Source organism: Portunus trituberculatus, chromosome 9 (assembly GCF_017591435.1).
Source record: "Portunus trituberculatus isolate SZX2019 chromosome 9, ASM1759143v1, whole genome shotgun sequence".
NCBI classification, from domain to species: Eukaryota; Metazoa; Arthropoda; class Malacostraca; order Decapoda; family Portunidae; genus Portunus; species Portunus trituberculatus.
The window spans coordinates 3,180,001-3,195,803 of record NC_059263.1 but is presented as its reverse complement, the minus strand read 5'-3'; the positions used below and the strand labels follow the sequence as shown (position 1 = coordinate 3,195,803).

Genomic DNA, 15,803 nt, shown 5'->3' with positions numbered 1-15,803 from the left:
CGGCGGGGCGGCTCAGGAACTTGTCTTGGTGGAGTGGAGGGGAGGGTGGGTGGGATAGGGACAGTACTACTACATTGCGTCACTCGGCGGAGAAACAAATGAATGGTGATACAGAGCTGTGTTTCTTTTGGAAGTGATACGTTTATACGGTGAAAAAAAATGAAATATATTCTTTTTTTAAGGCAAGAATTGGTTAGCTGTTACTTGAATATGCAAACACTGGTGGTAGTAAAATAGATTAATAGTACAGTGAGTTATTTTCTAAGCGATGCATCTTGGGAAAATTAGCTAACATTTTTTTTAAGGCATAGAATAACGAAAATTATCGTAACTATTATATCTAGAGAGTAAAAGAGAAAGTAGTGTTTTATTCTGCTTGAAGGCACAATGAATGCGAGTGAATTCCAACACAAACAATGACTACTATCTCATAACACCACCTAATGAATTCTGTCATAAAGCACTCCAGGTGACACACACTGACATGACGAGAGGCCCATATAATGAAACACTTCCACGCAACACCACCTTCACAATTTCAAAGAGCTCTAGTTGAAGTGACAAGAGTTTTTAAGGATATTTCTGTGATTCTAGTGACATGTTAACAATTTTTCTGCATTATCAACAGGACAAATACTCTTTAAAAATACTCAAAAGGCTCTAGTTGAAGTGACAAGAGTTTTTAAGGATATTTCTGTGATTCTAGTGACATGTTAACAAATTTTCTGTATTATCAACAGGGCAAATACTCTTCAGAACTCGGATTTATAACTTTTTAGTCTTTGAAAATGGTCGCGGTGAGAGCGGGATACGGTTCAGAATATGGAGCCAAAATCACTTAGTACATTTCTATTTGATATTCTCGTCACCACAGCAAACCTTGATAGCTGGAGTGTGTGATCTGTGGCTTCTTTCACCACCACCACAGCCACAGCAAGGCCACGTGACGGGTTTATAGTGTGGCTAGGCTAACTGCAAACGACTGGTGCTTGCATGTCAATACTCCCACCACACCAAGCTAGGGACGTCATGCCGAGGTATTTTCTTTCTTTCTTTTTATGTAAGAGGGGAAAGCTGGCCAAGGAGAAAAAATAAAAAAATAAAAGGCCCACTTAATAGCCAGTCCCCTTGCAGGTTCGAAAGAGTTAGGCAAAAGAAAGGGATAAATGTGTTGAAATCTTATAAACGTGAGGAAAACATCATTGTATCCAGAGAGGTATAACTGATGAGGCTGGACAGACAGACAGACAGACAGACAGACGGACAGACAGATAGTAGCAAGTATATCACAGCTAAGTATAGTTAAACACACACACACACACACACACACACACACACACACACACACACACACACACACACACACACACACACACACCACCACTATCTCCTTCACTACCAGAATAATGTATACCTTATGCAAAGACCTTAAAACTAGGTAGAAATTCTCATTCGTAAGGCAGACATAGAAAGAAAATATGTATATACTTAGACACACAACGTATTACTATATATATATATGTATAAAAAAGGGGTTTAAATCTCTCTCTTAATCAGTAAACTATAAACTAAGGCTTTGGGTTCTGAGGGTGGCGAGGATGACGAAAAATAACACCAATAATAATAATAATAATAATAATAATAATAATAATAATAATAATAATAATAATAACAACATGACAGAGACTAATCCTCCAGGACAGACTCATTTATTAAAGCCTGGTTCTGATAAAGCCTTGTTGCGGATTCTCTCACCAGGGGGGCCAGTGGGACAGACAGACAGACAGGGAGGGAGGGAGGAAGGGTGAACTGTTGGAGTGAGAGTACGAGAGTGATTGTGACTGATTGTAAAGGTACTGGGAGAGGAGGAGTTGTGAGAGGGGTTGTTGTGAAGTGTTAAGTAGTAAAATGAGTAAAAGAAAGACATAGGAGTGAAGTTTATGGAAGTTTAAGTCGTAAAGTAAGTAATAAAGTGAGACAGAAGTGAATTTAATAGAAGTTTAAGTAGTAAAGTAAGTAAAAATAAGACAGGAGTGAGATTTGTAGAAGTGAGAAAGATGAAGAGCTCAGAAGTGAAGGAACGAGACAGTGGAGGGAAGGAGAAGGAAAAATCACACCAGCAAACAGAGATACAAAAATGAAGAGCTAGACAAGAGTGAAGGAATAGGGCAGTGATGAGATGAAGGAACAGGACACAAAGATCAAGAGCTAAGAGTGAAGGAGCGTGACAGTGATGGGTGTGGAAAAATGTATGGATTAAAGACCATGTGGCAGGGACGGGACAGTGTTGAGGTGAAGGAATGGAACAGTGGAGGGGAAAGGAAAAGGAAAAGTCATACCACTAAACAAGGATACAAAGATGAAGAGCTCAGAGTGAAGGAACGGGACAGTGTAGGGGGTTGAGGAACAGCTGGCAGGGACGAGACAGTGTAGAAATTAAGTAATGGGACAGTGTAGGAGTTAAGGATCATATGACAGGGACGGGACAGTGCTGAGATGAAGAAACAGGACATTGTGGGGGTTAAGGAACAGCTGGCAGAAGGTTACCGCTTGAGAGTGGTAAGAATAGAGAATAACCTGGAGTTCTTTCTGGGTGACACTTTCCCGCTGGAGGAGGAGTCTGAATCGCTGGGGTTATGGTGGCGCCTGGAGGAGCTGCCCATCTCTAGCTTACTCAGTTTCCTCCTCATCTGTTCGTCGAGGAGCTGTTGCATGTCCACCTGGGAAGAGGAGAACGTGTGTGAGTGAGTTTTTCAAGGCGTGGATTGGCTAACTGTGACTAACCCCTTCAGTACTGGGACACATTTTTGATCTTGAGATTTGTGTACGATGAGACCATTTTATTGATATTAGGAAGGGTCCATGGAGCTCTGAGGATTAATGGCCAGAGTCTCCACTATTCTAATCCCTTCAGTACAAAGACACTTTTTCATCTTGAGATTTGTGTACGATTAGACTACTTTATCGACATTAGCAAGGGTCTATGGAGGTCAGAAGATTAATGGCCATAGTTTTCATTATTTCAACCCTTCATTACTGGGACACATTTCTGATTTTGAGATTTGTGTATGATGAGACCATTTTATTGACATTACGAAAGGGTGTATGGAGGTCAGAAGATTAATGGCCACAGTCTTCACTATTTAATCCCCCACATGAGCTTTGGAAGCTGTATAAAATCACCGAGTAGTAAGCAGAATGAATATGGAAACCCGTCATGGTACTGAAGGGGTGTTCAGTAGTACAAAGGGAACAAACACTCAATAGAAAAGAGAGAACTGTAAAAAGGGTGTTGATTTCTCTCTCTCTCTCTCTCTCTCTCACCTGCCACTGCTCCAGCTGCTGCGACAGTTCCACCTTCTGCTGAATTGCCTCCATCAGCTGAGAGTTGACCTGCATCACATCAATTCTCGTCCTGGCCAGCTCAATCTCGCAGGCGTTCTTGCGGGCCACGGCGTTGTCCCTCATGTCCCACGCCTGCACCAAGACACGGGGTTAGGACACAAGGACACCAGTGCAATAATCACCAAGGCTCTTCTCTAGTTCTCCTGTTATCTTTCTATCTTTTTCTTTTCTTTATCTTTCTATCTCTACTTTAGTCATTATCTATCTCTCCTCTCATCCCCTACTTCCATCTCTCTCCTCTTCCCTACTCCTTTTATCTCTCTATCATTCTCTTTTCTTCTCTATCTTTCTATCTCTCCTTTCCTACGTCCATCCTTCTCCTTTTCCCTATTACTTCTTTTATCTGTCTATCCTCCTCTTTTCTTCTCTATTTTTCTATCTCTCCTTTCCTTCTTCCATCTCTCTCTCTCCTCTTCCTTACTCTTCCTTTTATCTTTTTTCTTTTCTCTCCTCTCCGACCTCCATCTCTCTCCTCTTCCCTCCTTTTCCTTTTATCTTTCTACCATCCTCTTCTCTTCTCTGTCCCTCTTTTAATTCCATCTCTCTCCTCTTCCCTCCTCTTACATTTTATCTTTCTACCATCCTCTTCTCTTCTCTGTCCCTCTTCTACTTCCATCCCTCTTCCCTCATCCTTCCTCCATTTTTTTCTATCCTCCTCTCTTACACTTCCTTCTCTTCCCCCACACACACACCTTCTTCATGAGCTCGTCCTTAGCTAAGTGTGTGCTCTCCAGGTCCTGCTTGAAGGTGTCCCTCTGCTCCTCCACGGCCTTCAGCTGCGTCTCCATCAGTGTTACCTGGTTGCCAAGCTCTGCCGCCTCGTCAGTCTGACAAAGAGTGAGCTGGTGAGTGGTGAGAGGTAGTGGTGGTGGTGAGAGAAGTTTATTAGAGTTAGATTGGGTTGCTGTAGAGAGAGAGGTCGACTAATGGTTGTGTGGGGGTTGATTAAAGAGTTAGATTGATGTACAGAGAAAGGTAGGAATAGTGAAAAGTTTGACACTGAAAGGAAATACAGGTAGATGAATACAAAGAAGGTTAAAAGAAATCAATGAACAACTCAACAATCAACACTAGACGATAAAAACTCACTAGACACGAAAATAAGCACAATAGAACCCCCCAGCACCTCACCTTCCCCTTCAGTTTGTCCTTAGTGTCGTTCAGCTCAATGTTCAGCTTGTCCACGGCCTCCAGTGCTCGGTGAACTTCCTGCTCCAGCTGGAGTCTGTCCTCGCCCCGACCACAGGAGCCACATTGCCCTGGGCCTCCCGACGCAGCAGGTCCCGGACAAGTCCCTGCACCTCCTTCACCGCCGACGACAGCACCCCGCCCTGCAGAACGCCACACAGTTACAGCTTCGTGGTTTGTGTGGTGTGTGTTGTGTGGTGTGTGTGTGTGTGTGTGTGGTGTGTGATGTGTGTTGTGTGTTGTGTGGTGTGTGTTGTGTGGTATGTGTGTGTGTGGTGTGTGTTACTAATATCTAAGTTAGAATGAAGGAAGTGTTTTTGAAATTTGAGTTCATTATAGCAATTAATTTTTATGTTTTAGAAGTACAGAACTTTTTTTCCTGTCATTCAGTTCATGAGGAAACAAAATTGCACATTCGTAAAACGGGGGATGGGAAGGAGAGGGGATAAATAAAAGGCCAGAATGTTCATGTACTGTACGTAAACACACAAGCTTAAAAAGAATACATGTAAAATATATTGAGATTATTCAGTCAAGTGGTAAAGATTATGAACTAGTAAATATATAAGAGGACCACCAACTCTCTCTCTCTCTCTCTCTCTCTCTCTCTCTGACCTTGAGTTTATCGGGAGTGAGTTCGTCGGAGGAGTTTGTGGAGAGTGAGGTGAGTGAGTTGCGCCGCCTGTGTCTCAGTTGCTCAGTCATCACCCGCAGTTGCCCCACCGCGTCCACCACCTCCTGGCGCAGCTGTGGGGAAAGACGGTCGGATTAGCAGGAGGAGCAGGAGGAGGAGGAGGAAGGAAGGAAGGAAGGAAGGAAGGAAGGAAGATAACTATAAGGAAGAAGGAAGACAAGTAGGAGGAGGAAGGAAGATTAAGAGCAGTAGGAAGGAAGATAAGAAGAAGAAGAAGGAAGGAAGGAGGAGAAGAAATGGGAGAAAGCGAAAGGGAGATAAGAAGCAGGAGAAGGAGAAAGTGAGATAAGTAGGAGGAGGAAGAGAAGAAGAAGTAGAAGAAGGAGGAATAAGGAGCAGTAAACGAGACGAGGAGGAATAGTAGGGAGAGGAGGAAGGGAGATAAGAAGCAGGAAAGAAGACGAGAAGCAGCAGGAGGAGGAATAAAGAACAGGAAAGGAGGAGGAATAGAAGGAAGGAAAGAGAAAAAAGCTGGAAGGAAAGAGGAAGAACAAGAAGAAAGAGGAGGAACAGAGAGAGAGAGAGAGAGAGAGAGAGAGAGAGAGAGAGAGAGAGAGAGAGAGAGAGAGAGAGAGAGAGAGAGAGAGAGAGAGAGTGTCACTAGTACAAATATGCGTGAGTAATGGGTGAAATAACAGTAAGGATAACCAGACCATTAGAGTCACCATTTGAGTCAAGAAGGAGCCAAGCCACTACACACGGAAGCAAGCCTAAGGTAACCAGTGGAATGTTGAAAGTTAGTTAGTCAGTGTGTGTGTGTGTAAGTACTAGTAATATGAGTTTCTTTTTTAATTACTGTCTTGTTTTATCCTTCTTCTTATGGGAACTTGAGAAATGTTACTGTGGGTTTACTTGGCAGGCAACATATTAACTCCTTCAGTACTGGGATATATTTTCATCTTTAGATTTGTATACGATTAGATCATTTTATTGACATTAGGAAGGGTTTATGGAGGTCAGAAGATTAATAGCCACAGTCTTCACTATTTTAACCTCTTCAGTACTGGGACACATTTTTATCTTGAGTTTTATGTACGATTAGACCATTTTATTGACATCAGCAAGGGTCTATGGAGGTCAGAAGATTAATGGCCACAGTGTTCACTATTCTAATCCCCCACATGAGTTTCTGAAGCTGTATCAAATCACGAAATAGTAAGCGGAATGAATATGGAAACGCGTCAAGGTACTGAAAAGGATAAGCTTGTGATCAGTGAGGTATCTGATCCTCCAAAGCTGCTGTGTCTCACTGAAAACACCAACACAGCACGCCACTATGAGGATTTACACAGCACGCACACATAAGAAGGATTTATACAGCAAACCCAAATAAGAAGGATTTATACAGCAAACCCATATGAAAATGATTTATACAATACGCCCACATGAAAAAGGATTTATATAGCAAACCCATATGAGAAGGATTTATACAGTACGCTCACATGAAAAGGACTTATGGAGGGCTTCTTAGTACCAAATGACGCTTGAGAAAAATGATAATGAGTAAGTGTTATAAATGAGTCTATATAGTAATGGTGAAGTGTTAAGTGACTCTAGTACTAGTCTTAAGTGTAGTGTGCTCCTGTGCAACTACTCGGCTACTACAGCAGGTGGTGGTGGTGGTGGTGGGTGGTGGTGGTCACTTACTGAGATGCGGCCCTTAAAAGAAAAACAGAAATGGAAATAATTAGACATCATACAAAACATTTAGAGACATGCTGGCACAAACACACACACACACACACACACACACACACACACACACACACACACACGTACGTACTGTCTGACTAAGGAGAATTTCTAAGCATGAGGCCCAGTGTTAGTATGTGCTGCTGACACACACACACACACACACACACACACACACACACACACACACACAGAGAAAGGACATGATCAAGCAAACAAAAAAACACACAAAGAAAGGAAAAAAATTCAACCCATAAAGAAAAATAATAGAAGAAAAAAAGCTAAAATATATGGAACAGAATTCTTTTATGAAGGAAATTATGTTCAGACGAAAGAGAGAGAGAGAGAGAGAGAGAGAGAGAGAGAGAGAGAGAGAATGGTGGGAGGGGCATAAAGCAACATCGAAGCTCACACACACACACACACACATAGACAAGCAAACACAGAAAGCTTAATTGACACATGCAATGGACTACAACTTCTATACATTAATGGTGCAAAGAGGAGTGCGTGTATGTGTGTATGTGTGTATGTGAGTATAGAGACAGATATACATGTAACTAGAAACCTTCCCTTGAGTGTACGCATAAATTTACTGCGCAGTTTCGTGTGTGTGTGTGTGTGTGTGTGTGTGTGTGAACCAGAAAATCTTTACTATGTGTATAAACTATTGGCTATACACATATTATTAAACTAGTAGGTGCACAAATTCATCTCAAAAGACTAGTATGTGCTTATATGTCCACATTAAGAACCCCCTTATGAATATACCATTGTCTACAAGTTCGTGTGTGTGTGTGTGTGTGTGTGTGAACCGTATTCTCAAACACTGCACATTACCACTACTACTTTCAAAAGGCTCCAATAAAATGAAGTTCCACGTTTTTTTAAGCAAATTGATACTGTACACGGCTCTAGTGACACATTAACAACACTTCAGAATCATTGACAGGACAAAACACCGCTTGAGACACACGGACAGTCAAACATCTTTGTGGCCTTTGAAAACAGTCATGGCGAGAGAGCAAAGCGTTTCTGAATTCAATCGCGTGTGTGTGTTTGGGATCAGTGTGATGGATGGGTCTTTGTGCCTTATTCAGAAATGATTCCCTCTCTCATGGCGACTATTTCTAAGGGCCATAGAGACAATTTGCCGAGTTCTAAAGGTAATTTGTCCCGTTGGTAATGCAGAAACCTTGTTAACATGTCACTAAAATCGCAGAAACACCCCTAACCCCTTCAGTAGTATGACGCATTTTCATATTCATTCTGCTTACAATTTGGTGATTCTATACAGCCTCAGAAATTTATGTAGGGGGATTAAAATAGTGAAGACAGTGGCCATTAGTCTTCTGACCTCCATAGACCCCTCCAAAAGTAAATCAAAACTCTCTAATCGTACAAAAATTTAAAAGGTAAAAAAAAAATACGTCCCAGTACTGAAGGAGCTAAAAATCCGTGTCATTTTAACCCGAACTCTTTGAAAACAGTGAAGGTGCAGCGGGGAAGTGTTTAAGATCGTGTGTCTTCCTCTCACCGTCTTGAGTGTCTCGCCGTCAGAGGAGGGCAGAAGGACAGGATCATCACACTCTATCTCGTCCAGTTCCAGCAGGTCTTCAGGCAGGCTGGGGTGGGAGTGTGGCCGGGATGCTGCGCGGGGGTAAGGGGAAAGGAACGGAGAGGGGTGAGTGATGGGATGGGATGATTTGGGGTGAATAAAGTGAGAGTAGGAGGGACAAAGAGCAGTTGGTGGGGTGAGGGAGGGGTGTTTGGGGGTGATGAGGTGGAGAAAGGAATAGAGAATGGTTGGTGAGGTGGGGAGTGGAGAGGGGTGATTTGGGGGTGAATAAGTGTGGATAGGGGGAGATAAAGAATAGTAGGTGGGGTGGTGAGAGGTGGAGGGGGATGGTTTGGGGTGATAAAGTGGAGGAAGGGGTGGTAGAAGATGGTTGGTGGGTGGGGAGTGGAGAGGGGTGATTTCGGGGTGATTAAGTGGAGAATGGGGAGATAACGAATGATAGGTGAGGTGGTGAAAAGGGGAGGAATTGTTTTGGGGTGAATGAGTGAAGATAAAGAATAGTTTGTGGGGTGGTGGGTGGAGAAGGGGTGGTTTGTTGTGGAATGAGTGGGTTAGTAAGAAAGGAATGATCGAGTGGAGATGGAGTGGGTGAGGAATGATTAGTGGAGAGGAAGAGAGAGGGGATAGGGAGAGGGATAGCTGGAATGGACTGGGTTGGGTTGTGGTACTGAACAGGTTAACCAACAAAGCATTCACAACACTGCACATTTCTATATACTGTACATTCCACATACCAAACAAGACACCAACATCAACATCATCACCATCAATATCAACATCATTACCATCATCACCACACTGAACACATCACCACAACACAAACACCCAGAACTGCCAACTTGAGTCACCACAAGGCGCAAGACAGACCACCAAACAGCGCAAGACAAATCTCTAAATCTTCCCTCTTTACTCCACGACAAAACGCGCAGGTCAACTTTCCCACCCTGAAGTATAAAGAAACAAAAGACTGGCTACTCTGTCCACCATTATTACATCACCACATCACATATTGACAGACATACATACACTCACACCACGACTCAACACCCACCACAGCCTGACACCACCACCACCACCGCCTTGTCCTCCTCAGATACGCAATGCTGGTTACTAATACCTTTCAGAACTCTACTGTATCACATCCAACCCTTTAAGACATAGGATTTGAAACTCTAAGATATTCACTTTCTTATATCCTCTCCTGATCCACTAGTTCCTCCTTTCTCCTCTTCACATGTCTTAAATATCTCAACAATTGCCTCTCTTACCTTCCTCTGCTCACAAACCCATCTATTCTTACACCCAGCAGCACATCATCACCTTCAACACAGCGTCTCCACCTCTCCTGACTCACTGGTTCTTTTCATCTCTCCTCTTATGTCCAAAATATCTCACTCTCTCTTGCCTTCCTTTATTTCTTTATTCCTGCATCCTGGAACACAGCAACACCTTTAAAACACCATCATCTTTCATCTCCATCTCCCTGAACTGACTCACTGGCTCTTCCTCATCTTACTCATCTTCCTTTACTCACTAACTCATCTATTCTTACACGTCAACACCTTTGAAACAGCGGCACTCTTCACCTCCACCTCTCCTGACTCACACCCTCATTCACGTCCCAGCCTGCACCAGTACTCACCCTCCTGGTCACTCATGTCGATCTCGTTCATGAGTGAGGTGTGGCCCATGGATGGCGAGGAGGAGTTGCGACTGATTGCCTCCAGACGGTCAGTGAGGGACAGGTTAGTGTGGCGCAGGTCATCCAGGTCCTTCTGACTGTTACGCAGCTGTAGGGACATATCGTCGTATTTATTTATCTATTTATTTTTTTTTTATGTAGGAGACAGGGCCAGCCAAGAGCGAAAAACTATATATATTAAAAAAGGGTCCACTTGGGTGCTGGTTCACTAAAAAAAAAAAAAAAGCGTTAGCCAAAATTAGCCAAAATATTGAGAAACACTTCCCTCTCTCTCTCAAGGCGACCACTTTCAAAGGCCACAGAGACAATTAGCCGAGTTCTAAAGATAATTTGTCCTGTTGTTACTTAGAAATCTATGTGAAGAAACACCCACTCACATTAAAATTTTGAAAACAACAACAACAACAACTAGAACTATCCACACCCATTCAAACTCCATATAGATCCTACCATTGACCCATCACTCCCCATAGCAACTTTTAAAAACCCATAACCCCTTTAAAAAATAACACCCACACCCATCACTCCCCATGGCAACTTTAAAAACCCATAGCCCCATTAAAGTAACACCCACTGTCCCCCTCCCCTCCCCTTGTCCCTGGGCACCCACCATGGCCTCCTGCTCCCGCGACTGTTTCTCCAGCATCATGATTCTGTCCGAAGACTCATCCAGGTGGGAGCTCAGACCCTCTCGTTCATTTAGCAAGCTGTCGATTCGCCGCTCCAGCTCCATCTTCTTCTCTGACAGCAGCGTGATCTGAGGGAGGCGCAGAAGGTGAAGGTACAGGGTTAGGTTGGGTTAGGTTAGGTTAGGAGGGTGTTATGTGTGTGTATTGTAAAGACTTGCTTATCAGGTTAGCCCCTTCAGTACTGGGACGCATTTTTACTGTGAGCTTTGTGTGTGATTAGACCATTTTATTGACATTAGAAAGGGTCTATGGAGGTCAGAGCGCTAATGGTCACAGTCTTCACTATTTTAATCCCCCACATAAATTTCTGAAGCTGTATAAAATCATCAAATAGTAACCAGAATGAATATGGAAATGTGTCATGGTACTGAAGGGGTTAAGTGGTGAGTTAGTGGTCAGGTTTTTGTTGTTGTTATTACGGAGTGTTTAGTCTCTTCAGTACCAGGACGTGTTCATTATTCTGGTTACTGTTTTGGTGATTTTATACAGCTTCAGAAACCTATGTTGAGATTAAAATAGGCCATTTATCTTCGGACCTCCATAGACCCTTCCTAATGTCAATAAAATCGTCTAATCACAACCAAAAATCAAGGTAAAAATATGACCTAGTATTGAAAGGGTTAAAGAATAGACCGTTTTTGTATGGGTCAGGTAAGGAAAGCTCGTGGGGAAGAATTAAGCTCACTCTACATAACTCGTCTACTACTTCTCAGTCTACAAACATCACTCAACACTCTACCCGCTGATTCACCCTTCATCCTCTCATTCCTTCTCCTTTTCCTAGCTCAGTAATCAAGCCACTCGCCACCTCGCTGACTCACTCTTCATAACTCGTCTACGATCTATAAGCGTCACTCAATTTCCTACTCCCATTCCTTTACCTTTTCCTAGCTGGGTCAGTCAAACCACTCCATCACCACTCACCATCTCACCACTCACCAACACACTCCAAGTTTCGAGACATTTAACCCTTCATTCTTTTTGGCTGAACTCTCCTTCCCTCACTCCCTAAAAAAAAAAAAAAAAAAAAAAAAAAAAAAACTGCTCGGGGACTGGCATGTAAGTGGGCCCTTTATTTAATCATTTTTGTTGCCCTTCGACTTGATTTCTCCCTCTTAGATAAAAAAAAAAAAAAAGAAAAATAATCACTCACCTCCTCGCTTAGAATCTCCAGCGTGGACACTTGCTCACTCATATTAGATTTGCGCAGGTTGAACTGGTCCCGTAGCAGCTGTAGTTGTTGCTCCAGCTGCTGCTCGTGTTTGGAGGACTGGGTAGGGTGAAGGATGGTAAGGAAGGGAAGGGAAGGAAAGGGAAGGGAAGGGAAGGAAAGGGTAAAGAAGGGAAGAGAGGGAAAGAGAAGGGAAAGGAGAGGAGAGAAAAGGAAAGGAAAGGGTAGGGCAGGGTAAGGCAAGGCAGGGCAAGTGAAGGGCAGGGAAGGGAAGAAAAGAGAACATTTACATAAGGTTCAGGTCATACAGTAGTTAATTTGACATGAACTGAGTTGTTACTGAATCCTATTACTAGTTTCAGCTGTCTAACTGACTGCTGTTCGTTCCCTGGATTGCACGATCTTCAAAGACATTACAGCCACTTCCTCAGATTAGCCTAGCATTTGAGTCGTGTCGTGTTGTATTCAAAACTTTCCATAGACAAGTTTCCGTAAATTTGAGAAGAAAGAGTTTACTGTGTTTTAAGAGACGCCGCTTCTGAATCTAAAGAGTTTCGTGTTTTTTAGATCAATATTCTGAAACGCTTCGCTCTCTCCCATCACTGCTTTCCAAAGGCTCCAGTTGAAGATACTCGTGTTTTTAAGAGTATTTTTATGGTTCTGGTGATAGATTGGCGCAAAATTTCTGGTTTATTATAAGCAGAAACTGTCTAAAAAACCCCGCTAGTTGTCTCTGTGGCCTTGGAAAATTGTCGCGGTGAGAGAGCAAAGCGTTTCTGAAGTACGGGCGTTAATGAGAGAGAGAGAGAGAAAAAAAAAATCAATTATAGAGACGGTCTAGTGTAATGTGTAATAGTATTTGTATATCTAATTTATACGTGGACCTTTACAACTTGCACGATTGGAGTAAGGCCGCCGTGGTGCAGTGGAACCATGCGTGCTTTGGGGTCCGAGGGGTATCCAAGCGCACGGGTTCAAATCCTATCCACGGTTCGAGTCTAGGTTGGGCTTCCTCACTCGGGGCAATGGTTTCCTAGCGGGTGGGCTTTGAGATAGGAGTTACCACAAAACGTATCCCCTTTAGCCCAGAAATTCCCGTGAAAAAGCCCACGTGATAGAAATAAAAAAAAAAAAAAAAAAAAAATGTCTAGGCGTCACAGCACCATACACACCCAACAAACACTAATCCAGCAGTCCACACATCAACACAGCAGGAATGAGCCTCAGCACCCTTCCTTCCTTCACGTCCCGCCAGCTACTAACCAAAATAAAAAGGTCCGAGTCACTTCAGATTCGAACCAGAGCGAGATCAAAACAGCAATGCAATATTTCTCGGATAGATGGCGCTGAACGGAAGGTGCTCTTGGTAAACAGGCGAAGTGAAGGATCTTTATATAACTTGAACGGTGCTTTTATGATTCTAGTGACTGTGGATCTATGACATGGACAAACTAGGCTTTATATGCATTAGAAACAATAGTACTGGACTTTATATGCATCAGAGACGGTGGTAATAGAGTTCATATGCATTGTAAACGATGGTACTAGACTTCACTATTAGAAACGGTGGTACTAAGCTTTACATGTCTTAGAAACGATAGTAGTTGCTGATGAGGCTTGGGTATCGAGTCCTGCTGTAGCTGTATTACTAAAACAAGACGCCACAGAGATGAATCGTACAAATTTCATCAGTATTCCTTGCCAAACTCTTCCGCTTTACATCGCTTCATAGATCCTCCTTCAGTATTGAGTTCTGGTCCCTTCACTATCTGCAGGAGGAGGGCGACGAACACAACACAGGGAACTTATTTATTTACACATCTGAGCTACTTACACGGAAAACGTAAAAACACCATTGAAAACCACGGTAACTTCCACTTGAGCCCGTTAAAAAGTGTGACAGACAAGGCGCCGCGCTGAGTTTGAGGCTCCGACAAGATGACGCTACTACTACTACTGCTGTGTGTGTGTGTCGCTGTGCTGAAGTCAACACAGAACTCACTACTGATACCTTGCAGTGTCTTGTGGAGTGTGCAGAAATAGATCAGGGCACTGCATATATGAGAATGAAGAAGCACCTAAGTTTTTCTGTGTGTGTGTGTGTGTGTGTGTGTGTGTGTGTGTGTGTGTGTGTGTGTGTGTGTGTGTGTGTGTGTGTCATGCAGTTTTTTTCTTTTTTTTCCGTCTTTCAAAATCTTCTTACGTAAATATTTGTTGCATATCAGTGTGTGTGTGTGTGTGTGTGTGTGTGTGTGTGTGTGTGTGTGTGTGTGTGTGTGTGTGTGTGTGTGTGTGTGTGTGTGTGCGATGCATTTTTTCTCCTTTTCCGTTTCTCAAATATAATGTACAAGTGTGGCCTATAAACTATTTACTAACAACAAAAAAAAAAACGACTATCTCTCTCTCTCTCTCTCTCTCTCTCTCTCTCTTACATCCTTGAGTTGCGTGGTGAGTCGCTGGTTCTGTTCCGTGAGTTGGTCAATAAGGATGCTTTTCTCTCGATCCGTCTGGCGAAGAGAGTCCCTCTGGTCCTGTAGCTCACTCCTGCAGAGAGAGAGAGAGAGAGAGAGAGAGAGAGAGAGAGAGAGAGAGAGAGAGAGAGAGAGAGAGAGAAAACTGGTTAATCGTGATTCAAGTCTTCCTCGTTTTGTTTGTTTTCTTTTCTTTCTTTTTTTCTTTCTTTCTTTCTATCTCTCCTCCTTTCCTCCTCCTTCTCCTCCTCCTCCTCCTCCTCCTCCTCCTCCTCCTTCTTCTTCTATTTTTCCTTCTTCTCTATATCCCTTCCCGTTCTCCTTTTTTCTTGTGCCTTTCTCCCTCCTTCTTCTTCTTCTTCTTCTCTTCCTCCTCCTCCTCTTGCTGCTCTACATAACCTCCTCTTTTCCTCTTCCTTCTCTTTTTCGTTCATTCTCTTGCAACACTTTTGTTTTTATTTCCTCCTCCTTCTCTTCCTTCTCTTCCTCCTTCTCATCCACTACCACTCCCTTCTCTCCCTCCCTGTCTCTTTAAAATGCATATATTTACCACCACCACCACCACCACCTCCTCCAACTCCTCGTCCTCCTCCTCCTCCTCCTCCTCCTCCTCCTCCTCCTCCACACCTGTACCTGTTCACTACTTCCTGCGGGGAGGCAAAACGCTATCCACCTGTGTCCATTAATTAAGATACCGTTATACAGGTAAGCACACACACACACACACACACACACACTGCTACTACTACTATTTCTACTACTATTACTACTACTACTACTACTACTACTACTACTACTACCAAATTACACACAAATGTCTTTCAGTTTATCTTTCCATCCTTACTTTCTTTCTTTTGTATCATTTCTATCTCACTTTCTCACTTTCTCTCCTAAAGCTTTCACTCAAAATTAACTTGCGTATAACATTTCTTGAATCGATTTTAATTAAGACGAAAATTATAAAACACACACACACACACACACACACACACACACACACACACACACACACACGTACTTGGCATGTTGGAGGTCAATGTTGATTTCTTGCACCTTCACATCAAATTCACTCTCTGCAGACGCCAATTTCCTCCTGAGTCCGTGTTTCTCCTGCTCCAGCACCTGACGGAGGGACACACAAAGGGGAGAGTTAGCATTGCAGTGGCTGGGAGTGGAGGAGTGTTGGAGAGAATTAATTGGTACATAGATAGA

The 15,803-nt window shown here is 43.1% G+C and overlaps 1 protein-coding gene across 1 annotated transcript in view; it reads right to left on the bottom strand.

The window, feature by feature from the left end:
* Positions 1–957: 957 nt before the first annotated feature.
* LOC123501585 (bicaudal D-related protein homolog) overlaps positions 958–15,803 on the bottom strand; it is a 59,123-nt gene continuing 44,277 nt past the window's right edge. Inside the window, 13 exon segments of the mRNA XM_045250512.1 lie at positions 958–2,720; positions 3,325–3,477; positions 4,098–4,232; positions 4,537–4,667; positions 4,670–4,736; positions 5,209–5,340; positions 6,935–6,946; positions 8,517–8,629; positions 10,201–10,348; positions 10,871–11,017; positions 12,103–12,219; positions 14,553–14,664; positions 15,610–15,713. Of these exon segments, the coding sequence (XP_045106447.1) occupies positions 2,544–2,720; positions 3,325–3,477; positions 4,098–4,232; positions 4,537–4,667; positions 4,670–4,736; positions 5,209–5,340; positions 6,935–6,946; positions 8,517–8,629; positions 10,201–10,348; positions 10,871–11,017; positions 12,103–12,219; positions 14,553–14,664; positions 15,610–15,713 (1,548 nt within the window). The 3' untranslated portion in view covers positions 958–2,543.